Genomic DNA, 23,829 nt, shown 5'->3' on the forward strand with positions numbered 1-23,829 from the left:
CACCCACTAATTTCCATGTTCATTTTACAAAATTTGGCATGAAAGTTTGAACACATTCCTGTGGTTTTTATTTGTTATTCCAGTTTTGCTAATGAAGGTGAAATTGCCCTTTAAGCTGCAAGTCATCTTAAACTGCTACAACTGTTTCTTTGCTTATCTTAAATTGTTACAAAAGTATCGAAGTGCACTTGCTGAATGTTCTGGGCTCTCTGCCAAAAGCCAATTAAGTTTTAGAAACTTTGGATCTTTTTCTGGCTGTTCAGTGGAGATCAAAGAGAAAGTTAAAACATTTCAGTAACTATCCAGGACTGTGGGTTCAGCTGTCAAACAGGGACTGTCCCTTTCAAAGCCATTTAAAGCCCCAATGGCTACACAGCTTGTTTATATAAACTATAGTAGTACTTATCTGTTATCTACTGTGTATCCTGTGCTTGAATGGCTGCCCCCACAGCAGCTTGTTTATATAAACTATAGTAGTACTTATCTATTATCTACTGTGTATCCTGTGCTTGAATGGCTGCCCCCATGGCTACACAGCAGCTTGTTTTTATAAACTATAGTAGTACTTATCTGTTATCTACTGTGTATCCTGTGCTTGAATGGCTGCCCCCATGGCTACACAGCAGCTTGTTTATATAAACTATAGTAGTACTTATCTGTTATCTACTGTGTATCCTGTGCTTGAATGGCTGCCCCCATGGCTACACAGCAGCTTGTTTATATAAACTATAGTAGTACTTATCTGTTATCTACTGTGTATCCTGTGCTTGAATGGCTGCCCCCATGGCTACACAGCAGCTTGTTTATATAAACTATAGTAGTACTTATCTGTTATCTACTGTGTATCATGTGCCTTTTCTCCTTTTTTAGCTTGAATGGCTGCCCCCATGGCTACCCAGTGGCTTGTTAACATAAACTATAATTGTCTTTCTAAAGCAAACACATAACTTTCACCAATGTATAGCAATAGTACAATATGGGCCTTATCAAAGTCCAATTTTTTCTGATTAATTTAATCAAAAAAGGCTGACCAAACTAGAATCCACGATGGGACCTTATTTGTTCATGAAAAATCATGATTTAATCAGAATTTTTCTCTGAATCACTCAAATTTTTTAGATTTTTGCCTGAAAAGTCAGAAATAGTTGGATTTTCAGGCTAATTCCAGCGCAGACCACAGAAAATCAGACTTTTTCATCCAATGGGTTTAATAATTCCTGAAAAATTCAAGATTCGAATCAAGAAATTCAGAGTTTTTGGTGACTTTAATAAATAACCCCCTATATAATTACTTTTAACCACTTTGATTTTTTTTTGGTGTTACTGTTCCTTTAATAGGAGAGGGAACGAATGAGGAATGAAGTCAGTGACCAGACAGCATTTTAAAATTGTATTCTGGAACAAGGCAGAAGAGAATGGGAATTCATTAAAAAAAAACGATAAAGTTCTCGCGAGAGTTCTCTCTTCACATTCCATTAGGCCAGAAGTTGGACATGCGGAGTTCTCGCGAGAGTTCTCTCTTCACATTCCATTGGACGGGCGTGTTAGCGAGGCCGGAAGTCGGACAATACGGAGTTCTCGCGAGAGTTCTCTCTTCACATTTCATTGGACAGACGAGGCCGGAAGATAAAAAAAAGGAGATATCGCGATATTTACTAGGGAGGCTACTCGCGAGACTTGACGGAAGGAATTGGAATCAATCTTCCCCCTGTGTCAGAATCATTGTGTTGCAGCTCTACTCCCCCCAGTCACAGCTCAAGCTCTTCTACACGGGCTACTGGGCCTTGAACTTTTCCTTTAATCCCTCAGGAGAGGAAGGGACTGTGGACTTGGGACAAGTATCTGTGGCCAATCACCAAGGGCCTGTATCCTGAGGAGACATTTGCAAGAAGAAAGTGAAGGGGTGGATTAAACCGTAGTCCTAAGCAGTTGTGCAACAACAAGACTTGGGTTTGGGAAGTGTTAAACACTGGCAAGAGATTGGTTTATAGAGGTGGAACTATAACCCTCAGCAGTCTACTCACTTATATGTGCCTCTGGTGCAGACAATGATCTTTCAAGCAGGTTGTTAAGAAAAGCTGTACAGGTGAGTGACTCTGAGTCTCCAGTAAATGATGTGGCTTTTTATCATATTTACACCGGCTTTGTGTGTCTGAGGGAGGCTTAGAGGCAACCTGGGCCCAGGACATGCAGTATGGCAGCCATGCAATGTGTATTTATGCTAATGTGGCCATGTAGAACATCATGGGAGGAGACGGGGAAGCTGCCTGGATAAATGAATCCATGTTGTGGGCTCACAGGTCAGAGAGACATGAGTCATTTACTGCAGGGGTCCCCAACCATTGGGCCGCAGATAGGGTTGCCATCTGGCTGGTAAAAATAAAGGCTGATCCCAATGTTATTAATAGGGAATAAAGATAAATATATAGGAAGGTCAGTGATCCCAATGTTATTAATAGGGAATAAAGATAAATATATAGGAAGGTCAGTGATCCCAATGTTATTAATAGGGAATAAAGATAAATATATAGGAAGGTCAGTGATATGATCCCAATGTTATTAATAGGGAATAAAGATAAATATATAGGAAGGTCAGTGATCCCAATGATATTAATAGGGAATAAAGATAAATATATAGGAAGGTCAGTGATCCCAATGTTATTAATAGGGAATAAAGATAAATATATAGGAAGGTCAGTGATCCCAATGTTATTAATAGGGAATAAAGATAAATATATAGGAAGGTCAGTGATCCCAATGTTATTAATAGGGAAAAGAGATCAATATATAGGAAGGTCAGTGATCCCAATGTTATTAATAGGGAATAAAGATAGATATATAGGAAGGTCAGTGATCCCAATGTTATTAATAGGGAATAAAGATAAATATATAGGAAGGTCAGTGATCCCAATGTTATTAATAGGGAATAAAGATAAATATATAGGAAGGTCAGTGATCCCAATGTTATTAATAGGGAATAAAGATAAATATATAGGAAGGTCAGTGATCCCAATGTTATTAATAGGGAATAAAGATAAATATATAGGAAGGTCAGTGATCCCAATGTTATTAATAGGGAATAAAGATAAATATATAGGAAGGTCAGTGATCCCAATGTTATTAATAGGGAATAAAGATAAATATATAGGAAGGTCAGTGATCCCAATGTTATTAATAGGGAATAAAGATAGATATATAGGAAGGTCAGTGATCCCAATGTTATTAATAGGGAATAAAGATAAATATATAGGAAGGTCAGTGATCCCAATGTTATTAATAGGGAATAAAGATAAATATATAGGAAGGTCAGTGATCCCAATGTTATTAATAGGGAATAAAGATAAATATATAGGAAGGTCAGTGATCCCAATGTTATTAATAGGGAATAAAGATAAATATATAGGAAGGTCAGTGATCCCAATGTTATTAATAGGGAATAAAGATAAATATATAGGAAGGTCAGTGATCCCAATGTTATTAATAGGGAATAAAGATAAATACATAGGAAGGTCAGTGATCCCAATGTTATTAATAGGGAATAAAGATAAATATATAGGAAGGTCAGTGATCCCAATGTTATTAATAGGGAATAAAGATAAATATATAGGAAGGTCAGTGATCCCAATGTTATTAATAGGGAAAAGAGATCAATATATAGGAAGGCCGGTATTTTTTTCCCTAGCCGCAGATCAGTGGCGGACTGTGCCGAACTTGGCCGCCTCTAGTCCAAGCCTCAGTCTATAACAGATACAAAAACAAAAAAAAGCACTTTATTACATGCAATCTCAACTCCCTGATGCACCATTGCCACGGCAACAGAGCTCCGGAAGCTTTCTACTCGGTGGCCTAACTAAATGTCACTGGGCCCCACAGCAAATACATTTTAGGGCCCACAAAATATCCAGAGGAAATCCTGTTTTACCAATACTGAAATTACTTGTCAGTGCCAGGCCCTAGGCAACCCAGCCTTCAATGCCACCGGATTCAAACATGAATTGGATATCACCTTAGTATAGTCGTGTCCGTTACAGAGGTGGGGTTCGCCAAGTCCACATAAACTTCAGGGTATAGACAATAATTCCACTGGAGAGCTGGTTACAATGCAGTGTTGTGTTTTATTGAAGATGCAGGTTCAACTGCACCAGAGGAAGGACCCTAGAGGTCCGAAACATGTAGTGCTCATGCATCTTCAATAAAACACAACACTGCATTATAACCAGCTCTTCAATGCCACCCCTCTACTGGTTGCGCAGAACAGCAAGCTCCGAGGCAGCGTGGGTATGCATGCACGGAAGAGCACAAGTGCAGAGGGAGCGATTATGTGCATGCACACACCCGCTTTCAGAAGAAAGCTGCAAAGGCTTCCCGAACTAGGGGAAGGCTCAGAAGATGTGCCTGCCTGGCGCCCCTCTACCCTTGCACCCAGGCAGGTGCCTCTTCTGCCTACCCCTAGTTCCGGCCCTGTTGCTTGTTAATTAGGGCCTTATGGGGTCCCCCTGCAGCCACAGGGTCTGCATAGTTACGCCTCTGTTTCTAATGATCACAATAAGGACCAAAATACTGTTTGGACAGCCTTTTTTGGTAAGCCTGAAATGCGTCCACGCATCTATATCCACTAACATCGTGCTTGAAACTGATCCACGGTGCAAAAAAAGGTCGGTGATAGTACACTACAGTGCAATCTGGCATTTTTTCACTCTGTGTGGTGCATTTGAAGAATTCATAGAGATTTATGTCCTACTCTTTGAACTGAGCGCTGCTTGCATTTGGTAGCACTCCAAGCAGCACATCATCCTCTTATTTAGGGACCATCAGGAGGTGCATCTGATGCTGTGTTTTTTGCAGGGGGGTGGGGTATGTGCTAGAGAAAGAGAGACATTAATTCTGTTGATACTCTGAAGGGGAATTCTGTTAAATATGGCCGCACCTAGTGCACTACTATGTATATACGTAGTCAGCTGTTGTCAACTACAATTCCAATCTCCCATTGCTGGTTTGAATATAAAATGAATGAGGGTGATATTCTGAGCACTTTTGCCATTTACATTTATTATTCATTTTGTTTTTATTCCAAGATATTAAAGGATACATGTACTGTTAATATGAATGAATTTTGTTACAACAGCGCCACCTGCTGGTGAGTTTCCCACCAGTCTGACCACCAAGTAGTCAAGGAAGTTGTCAGGTTAAAGAAAGAGGCTGCTCTGATGTTCTTCTGCTTAGGAAAATATTTTAGAAACCTTTCTCACATCTTTCCTAAGCAGAAGAACATCAGAGCAGCCTCTTTCTTTCTCCTGACAACTTCCTTGACTACTTGCTGGTCAGACTGGTGGGAAACTGACCAGCAGGTGGCGCTGTTGTAACAAAATTCATTCATATTAACAGCACATGTATCCCTTAATATCTTGGAATAAAAACAAAATAAATAATGAATGTACATTGCAAAATTTCTTAGAATAGCCCCCTCATCAATTTTAAATTCACTGATTTTAAAGGTTTACTTATCCTTGAAGCATAAAGACCACTCATTCAAAGTACAAGGTAACAATTTCAAGGGAGCTGGTGAACTTCTGCCCTTGAAGAGCTTACAGTCAGGCTAGGGATGTCAATATGAAAGAGGGAATCATATAGCCACTTACTGTGTGTGTTTGATCGTTTTGCTTTGTCCACAATCAGCCTTTTAACATATGTGCCTTTATGCATCATGAGATTAATGTTTGTAGTTTATTTTCTGAAAAGCTGTTTTCTTGTTTTGTGTCTGATTCCAGCTATGTAGAGAGAAGTGTGCGTCTGCTGTTTGTAGTAGTAATGTTTAAGGGCTAGTCCACACGGGGAGATAGCGACGCGTTTGCGGTCGCGGCGACAAAGCGCCGCGACCGGCGCAGGCGACAGTTTTGTATGGGCGCCTATGTAAAAACGCCTGTGCTAACCACACGAGGCGATGCGCTTTTCAACAGTCGCCTGAAAATGCCTCGCCAGGCTTTTTCAGGCGACTGTTGAAAAGCGCATCGCCTCGTGTGGTTAGCACAGGCGTTTTTACATAGGCGCCCATACAAAACTGTCGCCTGCGCCGGTCGCGGCGACTGTCGCCGCGCTTTGTCGCCGCGACCGCAAACGCGTCGCTATCTCCCCGTGTGGACTAGCCCTTAAGGGTTTCAGTAAATCATTAGGGTGACACCTACACTGTATTAACATGCATCTAAAAGTGTCAATTCCTTAATTATGGTATTTTTTTTATTCTTAAGTGGATCCCTCATTGCAGACAAAATGAGTTCTCTGTTGGAGCGACTGCATTCTAAATACAGTCAGAATCGACCATGGCCCGAAACCATCAAACTAGTGCGGCAAATAATGGTAAGAATTGTGGGTGTAGATGATGTTTTTTAATGTGTAATGCTTTACATTTTTGAAAAATTGTACATGCTGGGGGAGTCCTTTTATTTCCAGTGTGACCCATAGTATGTTATGGAATGGCCAAGTCTAAGCAACCTTTCAATTATGTTCATTTTTTTTTTTTAGTTTTTGAATTATTTGCCTTCTTCTTCTTCTGACTCTTTCCAGCTTTCAAATGGGGGGTCACTGACCCCATCTAAAAAACAGATTATCTGCAAGGCTACATATTTATTGTTATTGCTTTTTATTACTCCTGTGTTCAGGCCTCTCCTATTCATATTACAGTCTCTCATTCAAATCAATGCATGGTTGCCAGAGTAATTTGGACCTTAGCAACCAGATTGCTGAAATTGCAAACTGAGAGCTGCTGAATAAAAAGCTAAATAACTAAAAAATCACAAATATATATTTGTGTGTGTGTATATATAACACACAAGCTTGTATACATTGTCTCGCTCTAGCATCCCTTTGTGCCATCCAGAAGTTCATAAAATGTGAATACTTTTTTATTCTTTCTGTGTTCTCCTGTGCAATTACTTTATCTTATATAGACCCTTATTGCAATTAAACTGGAGCAAATTAATGCAAACTGCATCCAAGACCTCCCTGCAACCTAAGCTCTAATTTACTTACTAGTCGCTCATATATGGCTAGACCAGTGATCCCCAACCAGTAGCTCGTGACCAACATGTTACTCTCTAGCCCCTTGGATGTTGCTATGCGTGGCCTCAAAGCAGGGGCTTATTTTTAAATTCCAGGCATGGAAACAAGTTTTAATTGCATAAAAACTAAGTATAGTGCCACACAGAGCCTCCTGTAGGCTGCCAGTCCACATAGGTGCTACCAAATAACCAATCACAGCCCTTATTTGGCTTTTTCACTTTTTCATGCCTGTGTTGCTCCCCAACTCTTTTTAAATTTGAATGTGGCTCACGGGTAAAAAAGGTTGGGGACCTCTGGGCTAGATAAATATAGATATGTGCAGTAAACTGACATGAATATTTCTTTATTTTGTCTTCCACAGGAAAAACGGACAGGAATGATGTCTGGCAGCCACCAGCACCTTGTCACTTGTTTAGAGACCTTGCAGAAAGCTTTGAAAGGTGAGGGGACATTGGTGCCATCAAAAATGAAAATCTTTATTTGGGGTCAACACCCGAAGCTTAGGCTCGGGACCATGGATGTTTAATATTAAGTACTACATGCAGCCCAATCGTGCCACCTTTTATTTAAATAGTCATTTAAGATATACAAAGTAATGGAAAAGACACTCTTCGCTACGCTTCCTACTTTTATTTGAGCATGCCTTCCTTAAAATAAAACCCCTTTGGCACTATTGTGTACTGGGTGTACAGGTTTCTGTTGTTGGCTCAATAAAGGGGATATTATTCTTGCACATCTGTTTACTGTGTGTCCTCGCTGTAATTTTTGATAATGCTTGTCTTTCCTATTTTCTTTTTTATTAACAGTTTTTATTTATGCTTTTACTTGGGTTAGGGTACAGAAGAAAAAAAAAATGGGTGGGGGAACAGGGTCATGTATATGCAATACTATGTCAAATTACTTTAAATGAAGTTTGAATCTCCATGCATCCTTGCTTTATTCCAAACATAAGTAGTGGTGGGTACTACACACATTATACACATATTTACCTCTGTTTCAAGAGCATTCCTTATTCCATTCATCCCATATTTTGTTATATTTATCCGGGCAGCCCCTGGCTTGACAAGCCAGTTAAATAAGTGGCAGGTTTTTGAGACTGAGCCATCTCTTTTTGGAAGGGGGGTTGCACTCATCCATGTCATTATCTTTCCTTGCATAGTAGAGTAAGGTTCGTTTGACATTAGTCGGTAGGACTTTGTCTATTATACCTAATAGGCAGACTTGCGGGAAAGGATTTTTGGAAATACAGTTTTGTCCTGTATATAATGGATATTTTGGGGCATGACCACATCATATGTATAAAAGAGGCCCTGTGCTCTTTACATTTAGGACAATATGCTTTAGCTATTTCCCCCATTTGGCCTAGCTTGAGTGGTGTGATGTATAGTCTGTGACGTGTCTTAAAGTCTTTCCTATTTTCAGTGTCATCTTTATCTGCCATGACCGATCGTCTGGAGTCAATAGCAAGACAGAATGGGTGAGTAAGTGGGGGGATGGCTGTGGGACCAGTTATAATAATTCAGTGTCTGAAGGCTGCTTCGTTCTCGAGAAGATAATTCTGTTTCAGTTTTCCTAGATGTAAGGGGTTAATCTTTTGCTGATAAAAGCTTTAGGGGTGTGCTGAAACAGAAAAGTGAGGCTGCATATTCATGTTCAACATCAGTGACGTCTAATAATTGCTGTTTATTCTATATTTGTTGATCAGCCTAACATCCCACCTGAGTCCAAACGGCACGGAGTGTTATATTACTACGGATATGTTCTACCTTGAAGTACTTTTGGATACAGAAGGGCAACTGTGTGATGTAAAGGTGGCCCACCACAGAGAGAACCCAGTGGTAAGGGTTTTTAGTTTTTGACATCAACTCCATGTTTTGAGGATTGATTGTACTCCATTGGAGCACAGAAACCAATAAACAGCAATAGGTTATCCACTGATATTAAGCTTTTAAGAATGGCACATAGGCTACCGGAGAAACACCCACAACTGCCAATGAATGGAAAACGCCTGACAACCTAAACACCTACTAGAGCATCTTTAGTCTGCTGTAATACTTGCATTGTAAGGAATTGTCTCATCAAATGAGTCTGATAGCAACATTTCTAATACCTCACTGATCATCTTATATTCACCAGCAGAGAAAATGCCCCATGAGCTGCCAGTCTTAAACTGTCAGATTTCCACCTGAAAAACAGCAGTTGTTTAGACCTCTTTGAAATGTTAAGTAATCTGTGTCAGCAGCAACAAGAAACTACCCTTAAACCCCATGTGTTGGTCATTCTCGTAAGGTAGTTTGTTCATTCCACGCAGTGTCAGCACCCGATATGAAGCTATTCCATTTTCATTTTGTTGCGCATGCATTCCTAGTCTGCAGCGTTCAGCCTACTAGGTTAGTATATGTGTCAACTTCAGCTGTACTAATGGCATATCTTGCTTTCTTTCAGAGTTGTCCAGAGCTGGTTGAGCAACTAAGGTCTGTTGAACTTTTTAATTGATTTATGCAATAAAATTTAAATCTCTAAGTTAACATTCGTTCAAGTTAAAGGGCAAGTAAACACCAAAATAAAACTTTGCCAAACAAAAGAAAACATAATTCTTAGCACCTTTCCACTATACATTTATTACAAATTTTAATTTGTTAAAGCATTTGCTGTTGAAATCAGCTTTTGCCTAACTCTTGTTAGTTAATTTTTAAACAATTTAGCAAAAGTCTTATTAATTAAAGACAGGTTCTGTTAAATCAGCTGCCTTGTCTTATATTGTATCAACAGTCTGAGCCTGCAGGGAAGATAATAGAAAGGGACAGACAAGCACTGCTTTTAATAGCTTTACATCTATAATTAACTTAAAAACTATAGAAACATTGTAATGAATGTATATTGCAAAGTTGCCTTTCATTAGCCAATTTTTTTGCTGTTGAATTGCCATTTAAACTACTTAGTAAGTTGTTTGACATATGGTCAATAGCAGAGAAAAGTCTTTAGCTGAATAGTTACTAGAAATGCTTAAGGACACTGAAGAGTTTTACAGTATACAGTGCTATTAAATGCCTCTCAGTGGTACATATACTTACACACAGCTTTATATATATATATATATATATATATATATATATATATATATATATATATATATATATATATATATATATATATATATATAATTTTTACTTATTACTTTCATAGGGAGAAGAACTTTGAGGATTTCTCACAGCATCTGAAAGGCCTGGTGAACCTGTACAAGGTGCCGGGGGATAAGTGAGTGAGATTGCTAAGAATGAGGCAGTGTTTCTGTTGTTTCTATGTCTGACTGGTGGTTTGTTTCTCTTTCTTTTGTTTTAAACCAATAATTCTTTAGCAATGTGAACTTTTCTCCAGTAATGGTTTCTCTTTACAGCAAATTGGAGACAAAAATGTATCTTGCTCTTCAGTCTTTAGAGCTTGACCTCACAAAGATGGCTGCCATTTACTGGTAAGTAGAGGAACATGCAACCCATTTAAACCATGAGCTAGACAAATGTATCACAGTTAGAGAATATAAAACTGCAAAATTTGGGTCATAATCTTCTGTGCTTTGTTCTTCTCTTTAGGCAGGCTACCAATGCCACTGTGCTGGAAAAAATACTGCATGGTACAGTTGGGTACCTGACCCCAAGGAGTGGAGGTAATATTAATTACAGACAGATTAAAACTCTAAAGATCATTAAAGGGGTTGTTCACCTTCCAACACTTTTTTTTTTTCAGTTCCGTTGGTTTCAGATCGTTTACCAGAAATAAAGACTTTTTCCAATTACTGTCTGTTTCCTAGTTTTTCTAATATTGAAGTGTAAAGTGTTATTTTTCACCTTCTAAAGCAGCCGACTGTAACTGTTCTAAATTGACTCATTTAGTTGATACAGTTCTTATCTTTGTCCCTGCTGAGCAGAATCCCTGAGTTTCATTAAAGGCAGCTGTTACAATTGATAGAATAGTTGCTAATATTTTAGAGATACTGCTGAGAAATGGATCAACTAAATGTAGCAAAATGGTAACAGATTCTGCGCCTAGATTTTGGAAACACTTTAAAAAATAAAAAACGGAAAGTAATTGTAAAAAGTCTTTATTTCTGGTGAACAATCTGAAAACCACTGAGCATCCCCTTTAAAGTCGTGCTTTTGTCTGTTTTAGCTGGATACATTTTAAATGAAATGGTAAAGGTCAGGCTCCCTAATGCGTTTGTTTTGTCCCAAAGGCCAGGTCATGAGTCTGAAGTATTACGTCTCTCCATATGATTTGTTTGATGACGGCACAGGAGCAAGCATATCTCTCAGCGAAGGACACGGTGAGCAATGACTTTAAAGGAACAGTAACACTAAAAAAAAATGTTTGTTAAAAATTAACTGTACCCTGCTCTAACAACCGCTCTATCTTTCATAAAGTTTATTATATTCAATTCTGTATCAAAAATACTGTTACAAAACTGTGCTCCCAGATGTCTTAACAATAAGGCAAAAGGGCGACGTGAAATGAGTAAGATCCATGGTGTGACGCTGCACAACTCCTCCTAGTCAGACTTCTTAACCGGAAGCTAGTTCTTGTTGCTATACTGAGCGTTTTATAACCTTCTTTCCCTTATTTGTCCGCTTGCTTTAAAGGGGTGGTTCACCTTTAAGTTAACTTTTAGTATGTTATAGAATGACTAACGTTAAGCAACTTTTTAATTGGCCTTTGTTTTTTCTTGTTTACAGTTTTTGCATTATTTGCCTGATCTTAAATAGGGGTCACTGACCCCATCTGAAAAAAGTTCTCTATAAGGCTACACATTTATTGTTATTGCTACTTTTTATTATTCATCTTTCTATTCAGATCCTATCCTTTTCATATTCCAGTCTCTTATTGAAATCGGTGCATGGTTACTAGGGGAATTTGGACCCTAGCAACTAGATGGCAGAAATTGCAAACTGGAGAGCTGCTGAATAAAAAGCTAAATAACTCCTAAATCAATAAAAATTTAAAACCAATTGCAAATTCTCAGAATATCACTCTCTACATCATACTAACAGTTAATTTAAAAGTGAACAACCCCTTTCAAGGATAACGTGGGGGTATATTTATCAAAGAGTCAAGTTGGAGATCACCACAGTGAAGGTTTTAGCCTAAAAATACACCATAAAATAAATAAAACCATCCCTGAATACCAAGAGCAAACCAAGAAGTTATCTGACTGGACTCTCAAAACATTTCCACTAAGACCCAGGAGTGACGTATTGTTCAAGAAAAGTTTGGTCCTAGGGGAATATTTATCAAAGTGAAGTTAAGAGATCACCACAGTCTGCTAGCGTGAAATTCCGCCTCTCCATTAATTTCTATGTGATTTTTAAAGGTGTATTTATCAAAAGGTTAAAGTGAAAGTTCACCATTTGATGAATACGCCTTTAAAAATCCCATAGAAATTAATAGAGAGGCGGAATTTCATGCAATCGGACTGTGGTGATCTCTTAACTTCACTCTTTGATAAATATTCCCCCTGGAATTTCTTGAACATTATGTCACTCCTGGGTCTTAGTGGAAATGTTTTGAGAGTCTATTCTTGGTTTGCTCTTGGTATTCAGGGATGGTTTTATTTATTTTATGGTGTATTTTTAGGCTAAAACCATATACTGGTGGATGCTGTTTGAGGACTCTTCCATGCATTTCTCCTATGAAATAATAATCCAATCTTGCCTCTCTCATTTCATCAGCAGTTCCTCGGTCACTTGGAATGAATGTGTCTGTAACCATAGAAGCGACCACCTCCATGTACAAGCTGCCTATCGCCCCGCTCATTGTGGGCTCCCATGCTATGGATAACAAAGGGTAAGTAAAGGGATTACACAGTGTCTGCCTCTGTTTCTGAAGAAATAGGTTACAGTACAGCGCAGCTCGTTGTTTTATTGGTATGTTCCAATGTATATGAAAAAAGGAAACCCTGCTAAAGTTTCATTATATAGTGTATTCTAAAAAGAGCCTGTTTGTGTGTGACTGGAATTTTTGTGATAAAACTGCTGTGTCTGATGGAACGCAGTTGTAGATTAGCATTGATCTTAATCCTCTGTCCTAGGACTCCATCCTTCACTTCCATAACAAATGCCAACAGTGTGGACCTCCCTGCTTGCTTCTTTCTAAAGTTCCCGCAACCCATTCCAGTTTCCAGAGCATTCATCCAAAAAATCGAACATTGCACTGGTAAGTGGCGCCTGTATAGTCCATGGCAAATGAAAGCTCAGCACCGAGTGATCCCCCAGTTGTGTCTTTTTAAATATCTCACATCTTCCTATACACTTGCTGATCCCCACACATGTCTCCCCATAATATAATGACACCCATACATTCCCCATTGTGCACAAATATTTGCACCTAATGGTTCCCATATATGTATCAATTATTCCTGATCTCTTCCCATAGACATTCAGATTTATGCGCATAAAACCCAACCACACTGACATTTATTGCTCCACATATAGATTTTACTTACCTGTATGATCCATCTCTCCATATAATCCTTCTGATACTGGTGCCTCTCATAATTAGTCACTTGTGATTTTATCCTAATTAACATAGCAATTCTGACATATTGTTTCCAATACTCCTGTCTTGCTGTACACATATAAATTCCAGTACATCTCCTTGAGACAAATCCCATCACATCCCAACCTCACACACTCATGAATTTTGTTACAGCAGCACCACCTGCTGGTCAGTTTCCAACTGTGATCCAATCAGGGAACGTTTCTTAAGAACGAATTGGGGCGGCTCTGATGTTCCTCTGGTCAGGAAAAACATTAAAACCCTCCGATAACTTTTCTCATGTTTTTTTCCTAAACAAAAGACAGAGCAGCCCTTTTTCTTTCTTCCGACATATTCCTCTGGGTATATTTATCAAAGAGTGAAGTTAGAGGTCTGCACAGTCTGCTAGAGTGGAATTCCATCGCTCTCCATTCATTCCGACGGCATTTTAAAAGGCATTGTTATCAAAGGGTCAACCTTCACTTTCACCCAGTGATAAAATACTATTTTAAAAATCTCATAGAAATGAATGGAGAGAGACAGAATTTCACTCTAGCAGACTGTGAAGATCTAATTTCACTCTTTGCTAAATATACCCCCTTGACTGGATCACGATCACAAACTGACCAATTTTACATTCACTTTTTTTTTAATGTTTACTTATCCTTAAATTAAGTTCAACTTTACTGTTACTACTTTTTTTCTACACCATTACAGGTATCCCACTGATTGATGGTTCCCATACTTTCCTGCCTCATTATGAGTTGGTCACCCAGTTTGAGTTGGCCAAAGAAAAGGACCCTGGACCATTAAACCACAACATGCGGTTTTATGCGGTGCGTCTCTTCTGTGTGTGTCGCTGAGTATGACCCTCTTAGAGTAGGGCCACGTGTGCAGATGCGTTTTCGAGCTAAAATCCACTCTGTGTAGCTGCACACAGACCAACACCATGTCTGTGGGGCTACATGGAGGTGCAGATCTGCTTTTCTCAGCTTGTATTTAAAACACAAAAGAAGATCATCATGTGCACTTACACTTGTCTGTGCATTGGAAATTGTAGCGGTATCTTATTTTCAGAACTAGATTTAAGGCAAACTTGATACCCTGCAAAATACCGTAGAGTTTAATTGCTTAAAAACATGATGCTTTTGTCATTGTTGAATCTGTTCAACAGTATAGGTTCATACCATCTTCACTATAAAGCCTTCTATGCACAAAATGAGTATTATGTTTAAATCAACGTGGCTTGGCCACTACTACATATAGATATCCAGTGTGTGTGGGTACCAGTTATTACAATAAGGCACTGATCCCCAACCAGTAGCTCGTGAGCAACATGTTGCTTTCCAACCCATTGGATGTTGCTCTCAGTGTCCTCAAAGCAGTTGCTTATTTTTGAATTACAGGCTTGGAAACACATTTCATTTGCATAAAAACAAAATATAGTGCCAAGTAGAGTCTTCTGTAGGCTGCCTGTCCATATAGGGGCGACCAAATAACCAATCACAGCCCTTATTTGGCACCCAAGGGACTTTTTCATGCTTATGTTGCTCCCCAACTCTTTTTACATTTAAATATGGTTCATGGGTAAAAAAGGTTGGGGACCCCTGCAATAAGGGATGTATCTGCAGCTGTATAAATAGAATTGAACCATGATCCCCATACCACCATCTTTATCAATACATGTATTGACAGGAGGAGAGTCCTATGCTTAAAACCAATAGCATTATCACTGAAGGACCTGTATTATTTGAATAGTACCATATACTCAATTCAGCAGCCGGAATCCATAAAGAATGTGAATGAAGCTGATAAATTATTGGTGCTGAACACATACAAACACATTTAAATTCTGCATTGGCTTGATCCCTGCTCCTGTTTCTTCTCCAGTCTCTGCCTGGGCAGCAGCATTGCTATTTTCTCAATAAAGATGCCCCTCTCCCTGATGGAAGATCTCTGCAAGGAACGTTGCTGAGTAAGATTCCGTTCCAGCACCCTAGTCGTGTGCCCGTCATCCTTAGCCTGATCCGGCACCAGGTAGCTTACAACACATTGATTGGGAGCTGCGTTAAGCGCACCATGCTGAAGGAAGGTAAGGAATTCACTCAGCAGCTTTATACCTGTTCGTCTGTGAGAGGCTAATATGATTGTGGGGTTTTGTTCTTGCATTAGGTGGTTTTAAAAGGAAAGGACAATGTTTTTACTTGATTAAATTTTAACTTTCTGCCTGTAGACTGCCCTGGCCTTTTGCAGTTTGAAGTGGCTCCTCTCTCCGACTCCTGCTTCAGCATCTCCTTCCAGCATCCAGTCAATGATTCTCTAGTATGTGGTAAGTGCTGCAGGTTTATGTGCAGGTGTATGTGCCCTTTATATAATCTGCTTGCTTGCAGTAGTTCATTTAGTTCGTTTAGCCAGTATATCAACATACAGTAGTTGTTTTGTTTCCTGTGGCATCCGCATTATTCATACACAATTCATACCAGTAAAATAAGTTAAGTTCATGTGAGACCGATCATTAGATCACCAGTGTACAGACCCTGGACTCCTGTTTATCTGTGCTGCGATAATCATAATCACCAACCTCGCAAGAACCAAACATGGAGTAGCTTCTATTTTATTTCTATAAGTAATGTTTTTCTTCTTTCTTCCCCAGTTGTGATGGATGTGCAGGATTCCACTCATGTGTCTTGCAAACTTTACAAGGGTCTCTCTGATGCTCTCATCTGTACAGACGACTTTATTACCAAAGTGGTCCAGAGGTAAACTTCTTTTATCCTATTTTAAACTGTAGCATTATTTCATTTTTCAACTACGTATATATTTAGGGAATGCTGTACATCTCCTTTATGGAATGTGATGACATTACTGGTAACACAGTGCATTCCTTAACCTTGCAAAACAGGAAGGGTGAACGTTTATAATAAGTGGGGTGGGACACTTATTTCTAGGAAGGAGACAGGTCAGTGTGTTGAAAGATTTAATGATATTCTGTTCCGGCTGCTGATTCAGCAGCAATAAAAGCAGTCGTACAGCCTGAGGGTGAGTAACTTCCAAAGTATGTCTATTCTGTAAGTATGTTACATTGTGATTTACTGTGGTGCTAAATTGGAAAGAACATGAACACGTATGACTGTAAGAGTCATATGGGAAGTACAGCAAGCTATAATTAAAGGGAGTCGGACACAACCTGTATAGTGAAATCATCCATAGCAGAAAATAGGAGCAATTACCTTAACAAGATGATAATTATTTATTCATTAAAAGTACGCTGTCTTCCAGAGATGATATTTAGCTACAGTTCCTTTCACTCATGAATATCTGTGGGTTTTTACAGTTTTTACAGTGGGTTATAATGAAATGTTAACAGCCTAAAGTGTCGCTTTGAACAATCATAATCCCCTTTAGTCTGTAAGAAGAACAATACAGTCTCTGAATTCATTTTACAAACCGTTCTTTGTTTGAAGATATAATATTTTAATGGAGGACTGCCGGATGCCACATCATTCCTCAAAGGCTTAGATCAGGGATCCATCTGACCCACACTGCATTAGAGTGGTCTCTCAAGAAATACCTTAATTTATGAGTTAGAGGATATCAACCCCAAAATACAAAGAAAATGTAGTTCTGAGCAATTTATTTTAGCATACCCCAACATGGGGCATATGCACCAGATCCCTGTCCTGTTTATCTTCAGTTTTGACTTTGAATCTGCTGCTTGGTTGCTAACATAAGTAAGCCCCAGTAACCTCATATCTCTATAAACTCCAAGCCAGAAGTTGTAACGAGTAATTACAATTGTGTTTGGATACTATACAGCACAGATGGATATTTTAGGCGGACTCATGTACTTATCATTTCAGTTGTGCTCCCGTTAGGATATCTGACAACAGGTTGTTATTGTCACCTTGTGGGGGAACCTTTGTTGGTTGCAGGAAGAGGGTCCGGTTACTAATTTTCTAATCTTATCTTCCATGCAGGTGCATGTCAATACCTGTAACAATGAGAGCCATTCGTAGGAAAGCAGAGACTATACAGGCTGACACACCAGCCCTTTCTCTCATTGCTGAGACCGTGGAGGACATGGTAAAGAAGAACCTTCCACCAGCCAGTAGTCCTGGTTATGGGATGACTTCTGCACTTAGTGGCCTAACTACCCCAACCAGCTCGTATACCTCGGGGCAAAATTCTTCCCTATTCAACATGGGGATGAAGGAGCGACATGACTCAACAGGCCACGGAGATGACTTCAACAAAGTTACTCAAAATCCCATACTCACCAGTCTTTTGCAAATCACAAACAACACCGGTGGCACACTGGGCTCAAGTCCAACACAACCCCAGCACACTCCACCTCCTGTCTCTTCCCCAGCAAGTAATACCAAGAACCATCCTATGTTGATGAATTTGCTGAAAGACAACCCAGCACAAGACTTTTCCAACTTGTATGGTGGTAGTCCAATGGAGAGGCAGAATTCCTCAGGATCGCCTCGTACAGAGCTCGGTGCTTCGGCAACTGGAAAGCCCAAGAAAAAAAGGCCCAGGACAGGGGCAGAAAAGATGAAGAACCAGACAGAGGATGACTTTCAGAGGGAGCTCTTCTCCATGGACGTGGACTCTCAGAACACCATATTTGATGTGGGCATGGCAGGTGATGCTCTGGACACCCCTCACATCACACCAGCACCAAGCCAGTGTGGCACACCACCAACTGTGTATCAACAGTCTATACCCCACGCTCAGTCTAACATGCAGAGAATGGTGAGGATCCCTAGCACAGATGCCATTATCCCTGATGTCACAGACATTCTCTCAGACATTGCAGAGGAGGCCTCCAAGCTGTCTGGACCTGGGGAAGATTGTCCAAACCTTGGAACTCCTGTGAGGGATTCCTCCAGCTCTGGACATTCTCAGAGCACCCTTTTTGATACTGATGTGTTCCAGGTGGATGGAGGTGGTGGCAGCGGTGGAGAAAACCCATACCCAGATCCAGTTGATCTTATTGTAGACTCACACGGGAGTCCAAACAGTGATTCCCCTAACACCTTCTTCAACAGTGTAGACTTTAACCCAGACTTGCTAAATAGCCAAAGCCAGAGCGGTTTTACAGATGATTTAAATGATGACAGCAGCCAGAGTGGGGATAATGATTTTAAAGACTTTGCTGGGCCGGGCCTGGCCTCTTTGAATATTGTCTCGGGGCTTCCAGTTGATGGGGGTGATGGTAAATATAAGATGGGTTTAGGAGCAGATACCTTGGACTTCAGCATTATTTCCACTGGAGGTAGTAAAACTCTTGGTGGTCCAGATATTCAGGAAACACAGAGCAGGAGCCAGAGCCCACTGCTTAGTAATGATTTGGGAAAAGATAGGCCACAAAAGCAAAAGGTAAAGGAAAGCAGCAACGGTGGAGGAGCAGGGGGAGGCCTAAGTGGGATGCAAAGTGCTGGAATGGAAGGAAAGTCTATGAAACGTAGTCGCACCCCTTCCAGTGATGGGAAGAGCAAGGATAAGCCACCCAAGCGCAAGAAGACAGAATCAGATGGTAAGTCACCATCACATATAACCAACCGTCCTTTCACCCCACCTACGAGTACGGGAGGCTCAAAGTCTCCAGGAACCTCTGGAAGATCACAGACCCCTCCTGGTATGGCCACCCCTCCTATACCCAAAATAACCATCCAGATTCCTAAGGGTACAGTGAGTGTTGGGAAACCATCATCCCACGGTCAGTATAGCAGCAGTGGGTCAAGTAGTTCATCAAGTAGCAAAAGCCACCATGGGCATTCCTCATTGTCATCCTCAGCCTCTGGGAAGATCAAAAGCAACAAGTCAGACGGGTCTTCTGGAATGAAAATCGGGAGCAGTGGAGGCGGAATGTACTCTGGCCAAAGCGGGCAATCAAGCAGCCAATCCAAAAATAGTTCTCAGTCGATGGGAAAGGCAGGTTCTTCGCCCATCACTAAGCATGGCCTTAGTAGCAACGTCAGTAACTCTAGTGGAAGTAAAACTAAGCCACAAGGGAAGCCTTCAGTGTTAATGAACCCTTCCTTGAGTAAGCCAAACATATCCCCTTCACATTCCAGGCCATCGGGTGGCTCTGATAAGATGTCATCTCCTATGAAACCCATGCCAGGGACTCCTCCATCTTCTAAAGCCAAGTCCCCCATTGGTTCTGGAGGTCAGCACTTGTCTGGAGGTGGTTCAAACTCCACAACAAAGTCCTCCTCTGGGCTTGTGTCCTCAGGATCTTTATCCCAAAAGCCAAATTCTTCTTCCTCCTCCTCCTCGTCCTCATCGTCCTCTTCATCGTCCTCATCATCATCCTCCTCTTCCTTTTGTGGTGGCGTTTCCCAAAACCTTCACGGCAATTCAAAGGGAAAGTCCCCTAGCAGGAACAAAAAGCCTTCTTTGACAGCAGTCATAGACAAGCTGAAACATGGTGTAGGCACAGGAGGGCCTGGTTCAGAAGACCCTATGGATGGTGGTGGAGGTGGTGGTAGCACTGGGGCCCCTAGCCATGGCATGTCTTCTAAACATGGAATGGTTGTAGGGGAGTTTCCAACAAAACGAGAAAAGAGCGAGAAGGACAAGTCCAAAGGGTCAGGTTCTGGGGGTTCATCTGACCCTTCCAAAAAAGGAGGAGGGGATTCTAAGGGCTCTGTGGGCACAGGCGTAGCTAAAATTATTATCAGCAAACATGATGGGGGCTCTCCCAGTATAAAGGCAAAAGTGACATTACAGAAACCAGAAGGCGGTGGGGATGGCCTTCGATCACAGATGCAAAAAAACTACGGGTCGCCCTTGATTAGCGGTTCCACACCAAAACACGAGAGATGTTCCCCAAGTCATAACAAGTCTCCAGCGTACACCCCTCAGGCGCTGGACAGCGAGAGTGAATCCGGCTCCTCGTCCATCGCAGAGAAGTCTTACCAAAACAGCCCGAGCTCAGACGACGGAGGGGGCAGCGGAAGCAGGGCTCAGACCGAGTATAGTGCCGAGAAACACAAAAAGCACAAAAAGGAGAAGAAGAGGCTCAAAGACAAGGACAGGGACAGAGAGAAAAAGAAGTCCTACGGCATGAAGCCAGAAAGTTGGTCCAAGTCTCCGATTTCTGCCGACCCCACAATGGCCATGTCTGGAGGTTCCATGATGAGCTCCGACCGAGGTGTCAGGCCAACTCCAAGTTTCCTCATGGACGACGATGACTTAATGGATGTGCCTCTCACTTTATAGGAGCCTGAAACCTCATCCGCAGTGGACTCTCTCTTTTTATTGCATGCGAGTTTAGCAGCACGAAGGGATCCATAAAAACGCAAAGCTTCGTCAGTATCTCCACTATATTTTTATTATGCTGCTCCTATTTTACATTTATTTAAGGTTTTATTTAAACGTAACCGTCCCAAGGCCTAAGCCATTGTATGGAGACACGGCCATTTTATAGGTTTATACGTTACATTTTGGTGCCCGGCTTTTCTTTTTAAGTGCTCAGATTTTCAGTTGAAATGGTCTTTTTTTTTATCTTTAATACCGAGACTTACATTCTCCTTGATTTTTCCAACATGGTATTATAACGGCTGCGAACCATGCAGAGTATAAATACAATAATGTACCCCGTGTCAGGCTGAAGGTGCCACATTGGCTGTGAACAATTCGGGTGCAATATTGTACCTCGATTTTAGGCTGCAGGTGCCATATTGGCTGTGAACCATTGGGGAGGCAATATTTCACCTTGATTTTAGGCTGCAGGTGCCATATTGGCTGTAAACCATTCGGGGGGGGGGCAATATTGTCCCTCGATTGTAGGTTGCAGGTGCCATATTGGCTGTGGATCATACAGGGGACAATATTGTACCTCGATATTAGGCTGCAGGTGCCATATTGGCTGTGAACCATTCGGGGGGCAATATTGCACCTTGATTTTAGGCTGCAGGTGCCATATTGGCTGGAACCATTCGGGGGGGCAATATTGTACCTCGATTTTAGGCTGCAGGTGCCATATTGACTGTGAACCATACGGGGGGGCAATATTGCACCTTGATTTTAGGCTGCAGGTGCCATATTGGCTGTGAACCATACGGGGGGCAATATTGCACCTTGATTTAAGGTTGCAGGTGCCATATTGGCTGTGAACTATTCGTGGGCAATATTGTACCTCGATTTTAGGCTGCAGGTGCCATATTGGCTGTGGAACACAGCCAGTATTACACCCCCATGTTACATGGCGATATTACACCCCCATGCCATGCTGCTGATGTCATTTTGTTAGTGGAACATGCAAAGTAGGGATGCACCAAATCCAGGATTCGTTTTGGGATTCTGCCTTTTTCAGCAGGATTCAGCCGAATCCTTCTGCCCGGCCGAATTGAATCCGAATCCTAATTTACATATGCAAATTAGGGGCGGGGAGGGGAATCACATCACTTTTTGTCACAAAACAATGGATTAAAACATGTTTCCCTCTTCCCACCCCTAATTTGCATATGCAAATTAGGATTCGGTTCGCCCGAATGCTGCTGGAAATGCCCAAATTAGGGTTCAGTATTTGGCTGAATCTTTCCCAAAGAATTCGGGAGTTCGGCCGAATCCAAAATCGTGGATTCAGTGCATCCCTAATGCAAAGGCAATGTTACACTTGTAGCCTGACATGGGGGTTGGAATTTGAAGAGACTGGAGCAAGGATACATAAAACCCATTTTAAATATAAATAATCGCACATTAACTTAAAATGTGTATTTTGTCCCCAGAGTTAAAGTCCAGTTGGATAAATAATGAATGAGATGGGACATAAAAGACAGTGTTGTTTCTCTCTGCACTCATGAATTCTATAAATATATAAGTATTACATGGTTTTTGCCCCAAAACAACGGGGATTCAAAGTAAAAAAAAAACTTTGTTAAAGGGCAGTTTTTATTCTGACTTTTATCGAGACTCTTTTACAATTTTACTTGTTTCCCTCCTCCTGTAAATACGCCTGTCCTGTTTACTTTTTGTACATAAGCTTGTTCTGTTTTTTTTTTTTTTGTTTTTTTCCTTTTCGTTACATCTCATTTGTCCTGCCAGTTTTAAAGCTTTTTAAATTGCCTTCTGACGTTTGGTACAAAAATAAATAAATAACAATAAATGGTTTGAGATGATGATAATGCCGCGTTCTACGTGGGTTTTGGGAAAAGAAAAATGGTGAATACACTGGAACCGAAACTTGTTGGACTTAAAGAGGTGCTTCACCTTTAAGTTAACTGTTAATATGTTATAGAATGGCTAATTCTGAGCAACTTTTCATTTGGTCTTCATTATTTTTATAGTATTTTTTAATTATTTGCCATCTTCCAGCTTTCAAATGGGGGTCACTGACCCCAATCTACAAAACAAATGCTCTGTAAGGCTACAAATGTATTTTTTATTGCTACTTTTTATTCCTCCTCTTTCTATTGAGGCCTCTTATTTATATTTGTCTCTTATTCAAATCAGTGCATGGTTGCTAGGGGAATTTGGACCCTAGCAACCAGATGGCTCAAATTACAAACTGGAGAACTGCTGAATAAAAAGCTAAATAAGTCAAAAACCACAGATAATAAAAAATGAAAACCAATTGCAAATTGTCTCAGAATCTCCCTCTCTACATCAGACTAACAGTTCATTTAAAGTCCGTCCTAATAAAGCTGCCAGAACAGGTTGACACAAGTGTGTGTTTATTGTAGCAACAACCAATTGTGTGTTCACATTCCCTGCAGCTTGTTTGTATACATGGGCCCCGGGCCTTTTATTTCTCCCTCCTCTGTGGGTGTCTTACTATTTGCAAGAGGAGGCATAACGACAGCCATTAGTGCATTTAAAGGGGAACTAAACTCCTATGAACAAAGCTGGACACACATTGACTAACAAGTTAATCCCCCAAATATAATAAAAGGCACTAAGTTTGCCCAGGAGCAGTAACCCCTGGCAACAGGTTACCAATTAATGCTGCCTGCTGATTGGTTGCTATGAGTTACTGCTCCTGGGCAAACTAAGTGCTTTTATTACATAAACCCTAATGAGCCCTGCAGGGGAGGGGCTTCTATAGGCCTCCAATCCGTACAGCAAATACAAGTGCAGCCAGAGCCACTCATATCTTTATGTTTATAGAGCAATATCCAATCGGTACAGGCATAGGAGGGTCAAACCATTTATTTGTAGGGGGGCACTGCTGTCTGGGTCACCTCTAGGGACTTCCTAGCAGAGACTTAATTGAACCGGTGACTGAAATGTTTT

The 23,829-nt window shown here is 40.7% G+C and overlaps 1 protein-coding gene across 2 annotated transcripts; it reads left to right on the top strand.

Annotated features, from left to right (window-relative positions):
• The first annotated feature begins 1,480 nt into the window (after nt 1–1,480).
• Nucleotides 1,481–22,702, top strand: med1 (mediator of RNA polymerase II transcription subunit 1). Of its 2 annotated transcripts, none has more exons than XM_018234281.2 (17): nt 1,481–2,086; nt 6,246–6,354; nt 7,418–7,496; nt 8,479–8,533; nt 8,762–8,894; nt 9,502–9,530; nt 10,243–10,314; nt 10,454–10,528; nt 10,647–10,720; nt 11,288–11,377; nt 12,780–12,891; nt 13,136–13,260; nt 14,299–14,417; nt 15,472–15,673; nt 15,815–15,910; nt 16,235–16,340; nt 17,559–22,702. In XM_018234281.2, the coding sequence occupies exons 2-17, from the start codon at nt 6,268–6,270 to the stop codon at nt 20,812–20,814; spliced, it is 4,710 nt and encodes a 1,569-aa protein (XP_018089770.1). In that variant the 5' UTR covers nt 1,481–2,086; nt 6,246–6,267; the 3' UTR covers nt 20,815–22,702.
• The last annotated feature ends 1,127 nt before the right edge of the window (nt 22,703–23,829 follow it).

The sequence above is a fragment of the Xenopus laevis genome, chromosome 9_10L (genome assembly GCF_017654675.1).
Source record: "Xenopus laevis strain J_2021 chromosome 9_10L, Xenopus_laevis_v10.1, whole genome shotgun sequence".
NCBI classification, from domain to species: domain Eukaryota; kingdom Metazoa; phylum Chordata; class Amphibia; order Anura; family Pipidae; genus Xenopus; species Xenopus laevis.

What these genes read in the sequence shown, in the direction of transcription:
- med1 (XM_018234281.2), top strand. Translation starts at nt 6,268, where the DNA reads ATGAGTTCTCTGTTGGAGCGACTGCATTCTAAATACAGTCAGAATCGA. An exon ending in CTTGCAGAAAGCTTTGAAAG is followed by an intron (nt 7,497 to 8,478) that starts GTGAGGGGACAT and finishes TCCTATTTTCAG; the next exon opens with TGTCATCTTTATCTGCCATG. An exon ending in CCTGACCCCAAGGAGTGGAG is followed by an intron (nt 10,721 to 11,287) that starts GTAATATTAATT and finishes TTTGTCCCAAAG; the next exon opens with GCCAGGTCATGAGTCTGAAG.